This window comes from Mus caroli, chromosome 4 (genome assembly GCF_900094665.2).
Source record: "Mus caroli chromosome 4, CAROLI_EIJ_v1.1, whole genome shotgun sequence".
NCBI classification, from domain to species: Eukaryota; Metazoa; Chordata; class Mammalia; order Rodentia; family Muridae; genus Mus; species Mus caroli.
In genome coordinates this window covers 108,196,242-108,208,405 of record NC_034573.1, presented here as the reverse complement: position 1 = coordinate 108,208,405, position 12,164 = coordinate 108,196,242, and the positions used below count along the sequence as shown (strand labels likewise).

Below are 12,164 nucleotides of genomic sequence, written 5' to 3'. Positions count from 1 at the left end.
TATTATATTACTAACTTCATTTTAATTTTGAGATGGAGTCTGCCCATTCAGGAACTCAATATATAGATCAGGATGGTCTTGAATTCAGAGACCTGTCTGCTTGCCTTATTTCTCTCCAAAATAAATAATTCCTTTTAACATTTATTTTTATGGTATGAGTGCTTTGCCTACATGCCTGCATGTTCACCGTGTTCATGCCTGGTACCCAAGGCAATCAAAGGAAGGTGTTCAATCTCCTAGAACTGGAGTTACAGAGAATCAGTGCCCCCACACCGGGTATGGTTAATACTGTGGGATGCCTAAATTGTACGGTGTGGGCATCTGGGCTTCACTTTGCATGGAGGAAGGACAGAGGTGCTCCTCCTTAGCAGGAATCATCGATCCTGCCCCATGAAAACCTATTGTGTTGGTCTGGAGGGATTATGGCGTCTCTTCTGTCCTCAGAGGCTGTGCACCCTTCCTGTGTCATCAAGCTTTTTTTCTGTTTCTCCACTGAGATCAGAGAGACTGGCTTGACTGAAGTCTCAGATCGCGGTTTCCCCGACACCCCTTTCTGTCAAACAGTTGCTCAAAACTGTAGGTTAGAGTGTCTAGGTAGAGAAGGGCGGAGGCGGGGTAGGGGATAGGGGGTTTGTGGAGGGGAAACTGGGAAGGGGGAATAACATTTGAAATGTCAAAAAATAAAATAATAACCAATAAAAAATGGGGGGGGAGTGCTAACGTTCAGTGGTTTCCCGGACCCTGCAGGCATAAGGCCTACAGAGTTATGGGATTGCATGGATGCTGAGTTGGGAGGGGACTGGGTGGGTGGGTGTGGCCTTGACTCCGCCCAGTGCTCAGAGGCAAATAAAAACTCCACGCAGCCATTGTGGGATTATGGCGTAGTAGTGTTGGGACCCACGCCTGTGACGGTGTAAGGGCCTGGCAGCCTCCCGTTTGTTCTCAACTTGGATCTCAGCCGGCATGGAGCAGGACAATAAGGAGCAGGCTATGCACCAGCCTCCCATGGTAAGTCTCCGGTCCACCCTAGGGTGGCGCAGGTGTTGCTGGAGAATGGAGGGTGGGGATAGGGTGAAGCTGATGAGGGGTGGGGGTGGGGGGAGGGAGAGAGGGAGAGAGGGCACAGCCCAAGGGAGGCTTGTTTAGTTAGTCAAGTATGTTTTTAAGGCAAGCGTTAGAGTCTGTGTTGGGTGGAGAGGGGGAAGGATTCGGCTGAACTTTATAGAGAGGAGTCTGTATACCACCATGTGAGGGGTGGAGAGAGAAAATTTACTAATTGGAGCCTTTTGCCAAACTCAACTGATAGTTCTTGGTTTTTTTTTTTTTTTTTCGGAAGGAGGAGGGGAGTTTAAAGATGGTGTTGCTGGGCAGTGTTGGCACACTCTTTAATCCCAGTACTTGGGAGGCAGAGGCAGGCGAATTTCTGAGTTCGAGGCCAGCCTGGTCTACAGAGTGAGTTCCAGGACAGCCAGGGCTACACAGANGAAAATGACACTTTAGGAGCTGGAATATGGTGAGAAGTCCTGAAAAAGTCAAAAAAAAAAAAAAAAAAAAAAAAAAAATTGGTGACTCTGTGTAGCCCTGGCTGCCCTAGAACTCTCAACTCTCGGTAGACCAGGGATCCGAGAGCAATTGTAGGGACAGATTTGTGTCCTGCCGTTGAGGAGGAAATTTATTTGAATCCTTTGTCAGACTCCACTGGTAGTTTTGGGGAGTTGGGTAGGGGGAGGTTGAAAGATGCTTTCTCTGTGTAGCCCTGGCTGTCTTGGAACTTTCTCTGTAGACCAGGCTGGCCTCAAACTCAGGTCTACCTGCCTGTGCTTCCAGAGTGTTGGGATTAAAAGTGTGAGTCACCATGCCATTTTTTAAAAAATTTAATTATTTTATTTCCTTATTTTGAGACCAGGTCTCTAGGTAGTCCTCTTGTTTTGGGCTATGTAGACCAGACTAGCCTCAAGCTCAGAGACTGGCTTGCCTCTGCCTTCCAAGTGCTGGGATTAAAGGTGTACCATTATGTCCAGTTTAATTTTTGGTGGGATTAAAGGTGTGTCACCAGGCGGTGGCACACGCCTTTAATCCCAGCACTTGGGAGGCATGAGGGAGGTGGGTTTCTGAGTTCGAGGCCAGCCTGGTCTACAGAGTGAGTTCCAGAACAGCCAGGGCTACACAGAGAAACCCTGTCTAAAAACTCTGGCTGTCCTGGAACTCACTCTGTAGACCAGGCTGGCCTCAAACTCAGAAATCCTGCCTCTGCCTTCCAAGTGCTGGGATTACAGGCATGTGCTACCACTGCCTGGCACCACATCTGTTTTTAATAACAGAAATATTAAAGCCTCTAACTCAACCCCGCCTCCAAACGTGCTCTTAAATAGGGAGGCTCACTTGAAGGTAATAATTAGAAAGCTATTGTGACAATCTAGGTGAGGGTTCAAATAGTGAGCCCTACCGTGCAGAAGGAGAATCTGAACATGGGGAGTTATTTTGGAACCGGATCGAGGACTGGTGGAAGGTATTTGGGAAATAGAGGGCCACTCCTGATGGGAAGAGGCCAGGTGCCCTGGAAGTAATCCTCCAAAAACTTGTTAAGACAGTCTCTACAAAGGCTGGCTATCCTGGAATTCATTATGTAGACCAGGCTAGCCTCATAACTCACAGAACATGTGCGGCTCTGTCTCATGAGTGCTGAGATTAAACGCCTGCACCCCAACACCCAGCCTTCCCGAAAGTCTTACTCCAAGTCAGGCACAAGTCTACTCTGATCTATCTTGGCTGTTCGCCGTGCAATGGTGTATTTTACACATGTATAATGCATATTGAGCACATTCATCCCATATGCCCCTCATACCACCTCCGATTCCTGCTCTCATGCACATTGGGTTTCAATGCTCGTGTCTTGTTCCTTATATTTTTAGGAACCCACTGGGTTTTCCTAGATGCCTGTAGGTCTTGGGGTTATTTAGTAAATTATGAATAATTTGCCAGTACAATTTATACAAATGACTCCCCTTCCTTCAGCAACCTTAAAAAATACCACTAAGTCCTTAACTAACTTAACTTAAGGGTATGTTTCATGTCCGTGTTCCCCTCTAAAGTCTACAAATGTGCCTCCATAGCCAAAAAATTATTTTTTAGAATCTCTAGCCCCTTACTGGTCTGGAATTTACTATGAAAACCAGGCTGATATATATGCAGCTAGAGTCAAGAGCTCCGGGGTACTGGTTAGTTCATAATGTGGTTCCACCTATAGGGTTGCAGATCCCTAAGAGAGGCCCATTGGACTTGCAAACTTTATATGCCCCAGTACAGGGGAATGCCAGGGCCAAAAAGTGGGAGTGGGTGGGGAGGGAATGGGGGACTTTTGGGATAGCATTGGAAATGTAAATGAGGAAAATACCTAATAAAAATATTTCAAACAAAGATCTTATCTATTGATCAACACAGAGAAACACTCTCACTAGACCCCCTTAATAACCAGATTCCTCCTTCTCTTGACCCCACAAAAGAAAGCCCCAGACAAGTCAGGATCTGAGTACCCTCCCTCACAGCTGTCAGTCATAACAATAGAACCCTCTATTCTGTACCGGTGCTTCACTGTGAATTAAATTACCTTGCTACTTTTGCAAAGAAAAAGAAAAAGAAAACCAGGCTGACCCTTAACTCACACACAGATCTGCTTGCCATGTATCCCTGTACCCAGCTTGCCAAAATACTAATTCTGTACTGTTAAAATTAGTAACAATTTCTTTTGTATATATTCTGTAACTATTTTCTTCATGGTTTTCAGGGATATTGATGTACGCTGCTTAAGTTCAAAAGTACAATTGGTGTCGTGACATTATGCTTTATATATAGTATTATATAAATTTCAGGTTTATGATCTTTATATATTTTTTAAACATTTATTTATTTTATGTATGTAGCTGAAGCGGTCTCTGACACTGTTGCTGTCTCAGACACACCAGAAGAGGGCGTCAGATCTCATTACAGATGGTTGTGAGCCACCATGTGGTTGCTGGAAACTGAACTGAGGACCTCTGGAAGAGCAGTCAGTGCTCTTAACCTCTGAGACATCTCTCCAGCTCCCTATCTTTATATTTCTAACCTAGATCTCAGTATTAAATGTTGTTTAGTTACAGTAATATCCTTTTTTCTTTCCAGAAGGGTTTCTCTGTCTAGCCTTGGCTATCCTGGAATTCATTTCCTTTGTAGACCAGGCTGGCCTCACAGCTATCTGCCTGCCTCTGTCTCCCGTACAATGAGATTAAAGGTGTGCACAACCATGCCCAGCAAGTAATATACTTTTGATTGTGCGTCTTCATTTCAGCCTCTAGAGACCCCATAGGCAGGAGGCAGAGGCAGGTGGATATCTGAGTTCAAGGCCAGCGTGGTAGAGATTCAGAACAGCCAGGCTACACAGAGGAACCTTGTCTTGAAAAGCAATGTTTGCAGGGCAGGTAAAGAGCAATGACTTTGCCACGTTGTTAATCTGGGGCTGAATTTCTGTCTTTGTAGTTGGCTTTGCTATGGGATTTGAGATGGGATTTTTGCTTTGTTCTTTGAGACAGGCTCCCACCCTGCAACTCTGTTTATACCATGGAGCCCAGGTTAAGAGTAAACTGACTGCAGGCACGTACTGCTTCATCTTGATAAAATATAGGACTTTTCTTCCTGTTGGTCTCTCTTAACCCAGGGTTCTCTTTGTGAAATGCCTAACTTGTCCTAGAACTCACTTTGTAGACCAAGCTGGTCTATCAAACACAGACCCAAGTCTGGATATGGCCCTCTCAGAGCTCAGGAGCCCCAGATACACCTTATTAAAGTTCTGTTAGGATAGGAGTGTGCTAACAATGGAATTCTCTTAAAAAATTTTAATGTAACACAACTGACTAATGACCATATTAGTATTCTCTGATGTCTACTACAGTCTGTTATCTAACAACTTGTAGTTTAATTTAAATGTATCCAGCCATTAGTATTTAGAATTGTCAAAAACAAAACTTCACATGCATAAAAAATCCACACTCATTCCACTCACCGTTAATGAAACAGTGCTTAACAATTAGACATGGCCTGTATTTACTCAAATACACACTAGGTCTGGTGGGATGGCTCAGCAGGTAAAGGTGCTTGCTGCCAAGCCTAGGGACCTGAGTTTGATCCCTAGAACCTACCTGCAGGAAAAGAGGTTTTCTTTTCTTTGTTTTATTTTATTTTATTTTGATTTTATGTACGTGAACACACTGTCTCTCTCTTCAGACACACCAGAAGAGAGCATTGGATTCCATTATAGATGGTTGTGAGCCACCATGTGGTTGCTAGGAATTGAACTCAGGATCTCTGGAAGAACAGTCAGTGCTCTTAACCACTGAGCCATCTCTCCAGCCCTGTGGGTTTTTTGTTTGTTTTTGTTTTGTTGTTGTGGAGACAAGGTTTCTTTCTGTAACCCTGGCTATCCTGGAATGCAGAGATCTGCCTGCCTCTGCCTCCTGAATGCTGACATTAAAGACGGGCGTGTCCCAACACACCCAGCTAAGAGATTTTATTTGTGTGCGTATCATGTATGCGCTTTTCTATGTGAATATAAGCATGCATGAGGAGGTCAAAGGACAATATTGCATGTTATTCCTTGCCTTCCAGCTGTTTGAGACAGGGGCTAGTTTTGGTTGTTTACCAGTGTTATGGCACTGGGACAGCTCATCATTTTATTAGAATTTTGTTTGACTATGGAGCTAAGCTGCCTGTTTACAGCTTACACCAGAATGCGTAGATTAAGACCAGAGCTAGGAAGGTACTTCTATGGATCAAGCCTTTGCCACACAAACTCAGTTCCAATCCATGTAGAGCCAGGCTCAATAATAATAAAAGCATCTCTTATTCGCTACCTCCAAAGATCCAAATACGACAATGGCTATATAAGCAAAACCAACAAGGTCTCTTGGTGAGTGAACCATTGTATGGTAACTCATGCCTGTAAACCTTAGCACTTAGCAGCAGGATGAGGCAGGAGGATTACTCAAAGTAGGCAACACCCTGGGCTACACAGTCTCAGCCAACCTGAGGTTGAGAATACAGAGCAGACTGTAGTCTCAGCCTGTCAAGCTCCTTGTGGCAAGCCATGGTCAGTTAACCATTGGCCTGTCCTGGGGGTCGGGGTAAGAAATGTGTGGAGCTTAGAAGTGGAGCAAAGGGGAGTTTGTTCTCACATGGCTTTTCTTATAGGATAATAAGATGTTGGTGCCAGTGTCGAATGTGCCTGTGTCTTCTGGAAACAGCGGATTTCATCAGCCACCGGCCACTCAATACTTACCAGAGATGATGAGGTCCTATATGGCATCAGCTGAGGAGCTCAGATGCAATGAGAGAGAATGGGAATCACAGCTCATTAGGTCGCTGCCTGAGCATGGTGTGAGGTGCCCCTCCCAGCTGGCTCCTATACCTTTCCAGAATTATTGTCAGAGATCGATTGGGAGGGGATCCCACATGATGTCAGTCGCAGGTTCAAGTACTCTGGGAGTGACCATTTCCTTCAGTGAGAATCTAATGCCTCACGGTGGCCTGCCAAGTTCCCGTGGAATCTCAATGATGGCCCATAGCAGTGCCCCAGCAATGCCTTATCCTATCCCTCCAACAGTACCTGCCACCACGGGCTCTTTAAAACATGGAATATTGTTGGTCCCAGGCATGGCTTCCACTGGGACCCATGCTGTGGCTCCGTTTATGGATCAGATGTTGCACTCCATAAATCCCTGCAATCCTGAGATGCGCCCAGCTAGGTTCCAGCAACTGCTACCTGTAGACTCCCAAGATTCACTTGTGACTGAGTCAAATACCCAGGAAGAACCTTTCGTACGTGAGCCGCCCACACCTGCTCCACAGGGGGCAGAGAGCCCCAGTACTTCAGGAGGGGCAACCGGGAGACGGTCCCCAGTTTCAAGGCCTTACGTCTGCACATATAACAGCTGTGGAAAATCTTATACCAAGCGCTCTCACCTTGTGAGTCACCAACGCAAACACACAGGTGAATGAGGTGTTGGGTGGAGAAAGGGATGGAGGGATCTTAGTTCTCTCTAAACTGCTCATAGATGTATTTTATTATGTGAGTGCGTGTTTTTGCTTTTATGAATGTCTCTGTACCATGTGCATGCCAGGGGCCCACAGAGACCAGAAGAAGGTTTGGATCTCCTGGATGAAACTGGAATTATAGATGGCTGTGAGCCACCATATGTTGGTGCTGGGAGTCGAACATTGGTCCAGCAAGAGCAACAAGTACTTTTAACTGTTAATGCTACTCAGTTGACACTGCCAGTGGTGGTGCTCCTTGACACCCACCCTAATGTTCTCGGTTCCCGAGTGAAAGACATACAGCCTTTATATTTTTATATGCCTTAAACAGCTCAATGGTTGGGCCACTTCCTAAACCTTCATGTGGCCAGTCTACCTCCTTCTGATAGTCCCAAGTTATTACTAGAACGTATATTCCATCTTGGCTGCCCCAGATGCAGCTGTGCGGCCCTCTCAGGTACATCCCCTAGCTCCTGCATGGCAGCTATGCTCGGTCCCACATGGTGTCTCCTCTTTTTCTTCTCTTGGCATGGCTGATTTCTTCTCCTCCTTTGGTCCCTTGCCTGGGAATTCTGAAAGTCCTGCCTCTGTCTCTCTGCCCAGCCATTAGCTGCCAGCAACTTTATATACCAATCAAAACCAACTGGGGGGTAGGATTTCCTCGGTGTCTTACTGCAGATGTGTGGATTCTCATGAAGTTTTCGGGTCCTGGATTAACATAATACAAGCAGCATTAGACCAAACCCACAACACTTTAACTCCTGAGCCAGCTGTCAAGCTCTACCCACCCCCGTGGGACCATTGATTTGCAGTTGCTTAGGACTTTCTTTCTTTTCCAAGCTTGGAGCCAAGCCTTCCTGACCCACCAGCCTGCAGTCTCATCTAGCGGCCTTTACCTTCCACTGGTCTCCCTTTCCCACCCTGTGGCTTTTTCTACCTAATTTAGCTCTTCCCGGCCCCTCCCCTCCCCAGGTGTGAAGCCCTTCGCATGTGACTGGAACGGCTGTACGTGGAAGTTCTTCCGCTCTGATGAGCTTGGACGACACAAACGGATCCATACCAGATACCGACCACATAAATGCGATGAGTGCGATCGAGAGTTCATGAGATCTGACCATCTCAGGCAGCACAAAAGAACGCATCTGCCCAAGTAAGACTTCCTGCAGCCTCAAGCCAACAATGGACAGACAGATGAGACAGACAGTCCTCTTGCTCCTGCTCGGGAGCTTCAGCTCTTTCCTGTAGTCTCTAACCCAAGATTCAGTTGCCCAAGACAAGATCATCTCTGGGAAGGTGAAGGTTCGGATGGAGACAGGAAGTGGTGGGGGAAGCCCACACGAAGCTCTGGATGTCACCATGTGTTTCTCAAAATCTGGTACCCTTCCCTCTCAGAGATTACTGACTTCTTCCAGCTGAGAAGGCAGAGCCAGAGATAGGATTTTACTAGAAAGCTTTTATCTCCTGTCAACCCCAAGTGTGACTCTCTCATGACTGTTTCACAAAACCCCATGTTCTCTCCCTGGGCCTTCCAGGTTCCAGGGCCAGACCATGGGAAAGGTCTTTGAACTCTGTGCTTTTTACATCTTAGTGCTGGAACATTCTGGATATACAATGTGTCTTACCTCAGATTCTCTCTGGCCTTCACTGTCCGCATGCCCAGAGTTGGTCTCTTCCCTCCACTCTTGGGATAGAATGCCCGTTTCAAGACATGGCATCAGGCATTTCATGGGGTCACCCAAACCAAGCCTTGTGAGGAGACTAATATGAATGGGAGATGGGAGAGAGGCAGGCAGCAAATCTCTCCCCCCAACCTCCATGAATTGTTGCAAGACATCGTATCGCTGACAGCACAATCTGGGGAGACCTGCTACACAGCCAGCAAACATGCCTGCATCTTCAAGGTTGGCCATCTTGGAACTGTAGCCTTGGGCCACTTCCCATTCTTTCCCTTTCATTTGACTTCCTTCCTATACCTTGGCTTTGAATATCCCAAATAAAAGTGTATAGGCCATTTAAGATGGCCTGGGGAATAGGAGGGTTGAGGACAAACCCCCTCAGTAACTTCAGGTGGCAGATTGTCATTATACACACATGTGCAGAGGTCAGAGACAACTTAGAGTCCATGATCTTTAGTGTAGGTCCCTGGGATTGAACTCAGGCTGTCAGCCTTGGCAGCAAGCACCTTTGATACAGGTTATAGTATGTAGCCTAGGCTGACTAGCAGCCTTCCTGTATTTGCCTGGAAAGTTCTGGAGTTAAACCACCCAGCTGGCTTCAGGTTGCCTCTCCTGCCTGGCTTTCTGGTTTTGAGGGGCAGTAGCTATCCTGGTCATCTAGAACTTATTGTATAAACTTGACCATTTTACCGAGCATTAAGCTAACATAAAGAACCCTGTGGGGGCTCAAAGATTAAATTGAAAAGAAGGGAGAAAAAAAAGAAAAGGAAGTGAGAAGGAACTTGGTCATGCCCAAGCCAGTGGCAGAGTCAGATCTCAGGTATCGTGTCTGCTCTACAAAGTGGGTCTCTTCCTTAATACCTGGCACCTTCTAAAGATAGTCTATAGACTTAGGTCCAGTCCTGTACCGACTATAGGAAGGTGATGCCATCTTAGGCTTAAGGGACCATGTTAGGCCTAGCTAGGTACAGTGGCCCCTGGCAAGTTCTCCAGAGTCAGCTCACAAGCCTCCACAACACAGGACCTGAGGGGCTGAGGGACAGCTAAAGGATATACTAGGAACAAAAGACCTCAAAGGTATGTCATAGTCAAACCCAAAGGACTCAGCCTGCCTCATTCTCTGGACATGTCCTTGTGTTCTTGGTTGAGCTCTGCACTGGGGGGTTAGAGGCAAAGTCACCCTGACTGTTAAGGAGCAGAAAAGACCACGGGGAAAACTTTGAATATGTTAAGTGCAGTCAGACTCCAGATGCTCTGTTATAAGCTCAGACTTACCCTGAGGCTCTGGGCAAGCCCCCAACAGCCTTGGCTCTGCTGGCTCTGTTCTGCATGGCCACTGACTGGGTCACTAGGCAAAGCAACTGTGGGCAGCCATTCTGACAATTTAAAAATTAAGAAGGGCTCCTCTGTGTTGAGCTCCAGACAACTGAGGTTAGGGATACCTGAAACCTCTTGTTCCCATTGACCAGTCTATTCTTGGAGGGCAAGCCATCTGTGGAAACAATGGGCCAGAACTGGTCTCCATCTTCCCCATGACCATGTATGAGACCAACAGACAGGGTTGTTAGGCTGCAAGATGAGAGCTCTCCTGATAGCAACACTTGCTAAGAGTGAACTGGAGATAAACGGTGACCAGAGCAGATCCCTGCCTGTAGAAGTCAGAGCTACTGAAAGAGCTGTTAGAAAATGCTGTGAACTAGCTTGGTGTGACCAGTCATACATATGATACAACATACTTGCCACTTTAAGTCATTTGAGTTTCTGAGCCTCCAGAGATGAAACCACTTTTGGATTTTGGTAACTGTTACTATTGTCATCATATGTGAACCCATCCCTAAACAATGCAGTGGTTAGTTTTATATGACTTTACTGGTTTTACTCTGTCTGAGCTCCAATAAATTTTAATACAAAGATTTTTGTCTTAAAGTCTGGATTTTTTTTTTTTTGTCACATTGTCACTTTCTTCCTTTGGTCTGAATGAGAATGGTACCCACAGGCTCAAATGCTTGGATGCTTGGTCCCCAGTTGGTGGAACTGTTTGGGAAGGATTGAGGGGTATAACTTGTAAGGAGCCTCAGAGTTTGCTCAAGATACCCTAAGACCAACACAAAGATTTATTTGCTCCAGAGGGCAGAGATAAAGGACAAAGACAAAAGAGATAGACGAAGAGGGGGAAGGGAGAAAAGAGGCAAGGGAGAGGGGAGGGAGGGGTATTTGTGGAGGGGACGGGGGATGAGACAAAGGACTACCTCTGGATAGAAGACAAACAAGGCCCACAGACAAAGGAGTTTATAAAGGTAAAAGGGAGAACTCTGTTAGGACGAGATGTTTAACTCTGATTGGGCATATTAACTAGGTAAGCCAAAGGAGCTTTTGGTTGCTGGAATTCAATATTTGATTCTGGATCTTTGTAGTCAGCCTCAGGAGGAAGTGACCAAATAAGGGGATAGACCTTGGTGTCTAACATTAGGGATTCCATCTAAAGGTTTTTAGCAAGGCGGAAGGGATGGGGGAGAAGAGCAAGGCCTCCCAGAGCCATGTTTGCAATGGTCAAGCTGGCTAGGGTCCCTTCATAACTTTGTTGAAGATGTGTCACTCAGGTGGGCTTCGAGGTGTCAAATGTCCACACCATTCCCAATGTGATTTCTCTCCTCTGCCTCCTGTAGACATGGGCCCTCTGGACCTATGAAACCCAAATTAAATGCTTTCTTGAATATGCTCTCTTGGTCACAATGTTTTATCACAGCAATAGAAAAGTAAGGCGACATCATGTTTGAAACAGGATGTGGTGACACATACCTGTGATCCCAGCCATTGAGCAAGTGAGAGGAGGATGGCCAGGGGTCTGAAGTCATCCTTGGTTACATAGTTTGAAACCCTCCTGGGCTATGTGACACCTGTCTGGGGGAGGAGGAAGAGGTACAGGCTTAAGCGCTCATGAGTAAGAGGGACACTAAGTTCAAAGTCTGTCTTTCTAGGAGGGTGATGGTCTAACTGTGTAGTCCAGCCTGGTCTAGAACTGGATAGTTTGGCTTTGAATTTGAGGTAATCCTCCTGCTTCAGCCTCCAGAGTGCTGAGATTACAGGCATGCACTGCCACACTTGGATAGCATGGAATTTACTTTATTGAACTTTGAGGTATGCTAAGTTCTTTTTAAATTTTCAATACTGGCGTAGGATAGCAAGTACTCCCTTGTTGAGCCATATCCCCAGCTTTTTACTTTTCAAATTCTGAAACAGGCTCCTTAAATTGCCCAGGCTAGCCATTCAGGGAGGGAATTGAGTCAACATCTTACACTTTTTTTTACATCTTTTTTTGCTTTTTATTTATTAGATATTTTCTTTTTTTTTTCACAATTTTTTTATTATGTATTTTCCTCAATTACATTTCCAATGCTATCCCAAAGTCCCCCATACTCCCCCCCC

The 12,164-nt window shown here is 46.0% G+C and overlaps 1 protein-coding gene across 1 annotated transcript; it reads left to right on the top strand.

The window, feature by feature from the left end:
• Positions 1–842: 842 nt before the first annotated feature.
• On the top strand, positions 843–9,504 carry Klf17 (Kruppel like factor 17). The gene is made up of 3 exons (XM_021160755.1): positions 843–1,008; positions 6,220–7,018; positions 8,035–9,504. The coding sequence occupies exons 1-3, from the start codon at positions 964–966 to the stop codon at positions 8,214–8,216; spliced, it is 1,026 nt and encodes a 341-aa protein (XP_021016414.1). The 5' UTR covers positions 843–963; the 3' UTR covers positions 8,217–9,504.
• The last annotated feature ends 2,660 nt before the right edge of the window (positions 9,505–12,164 follow it).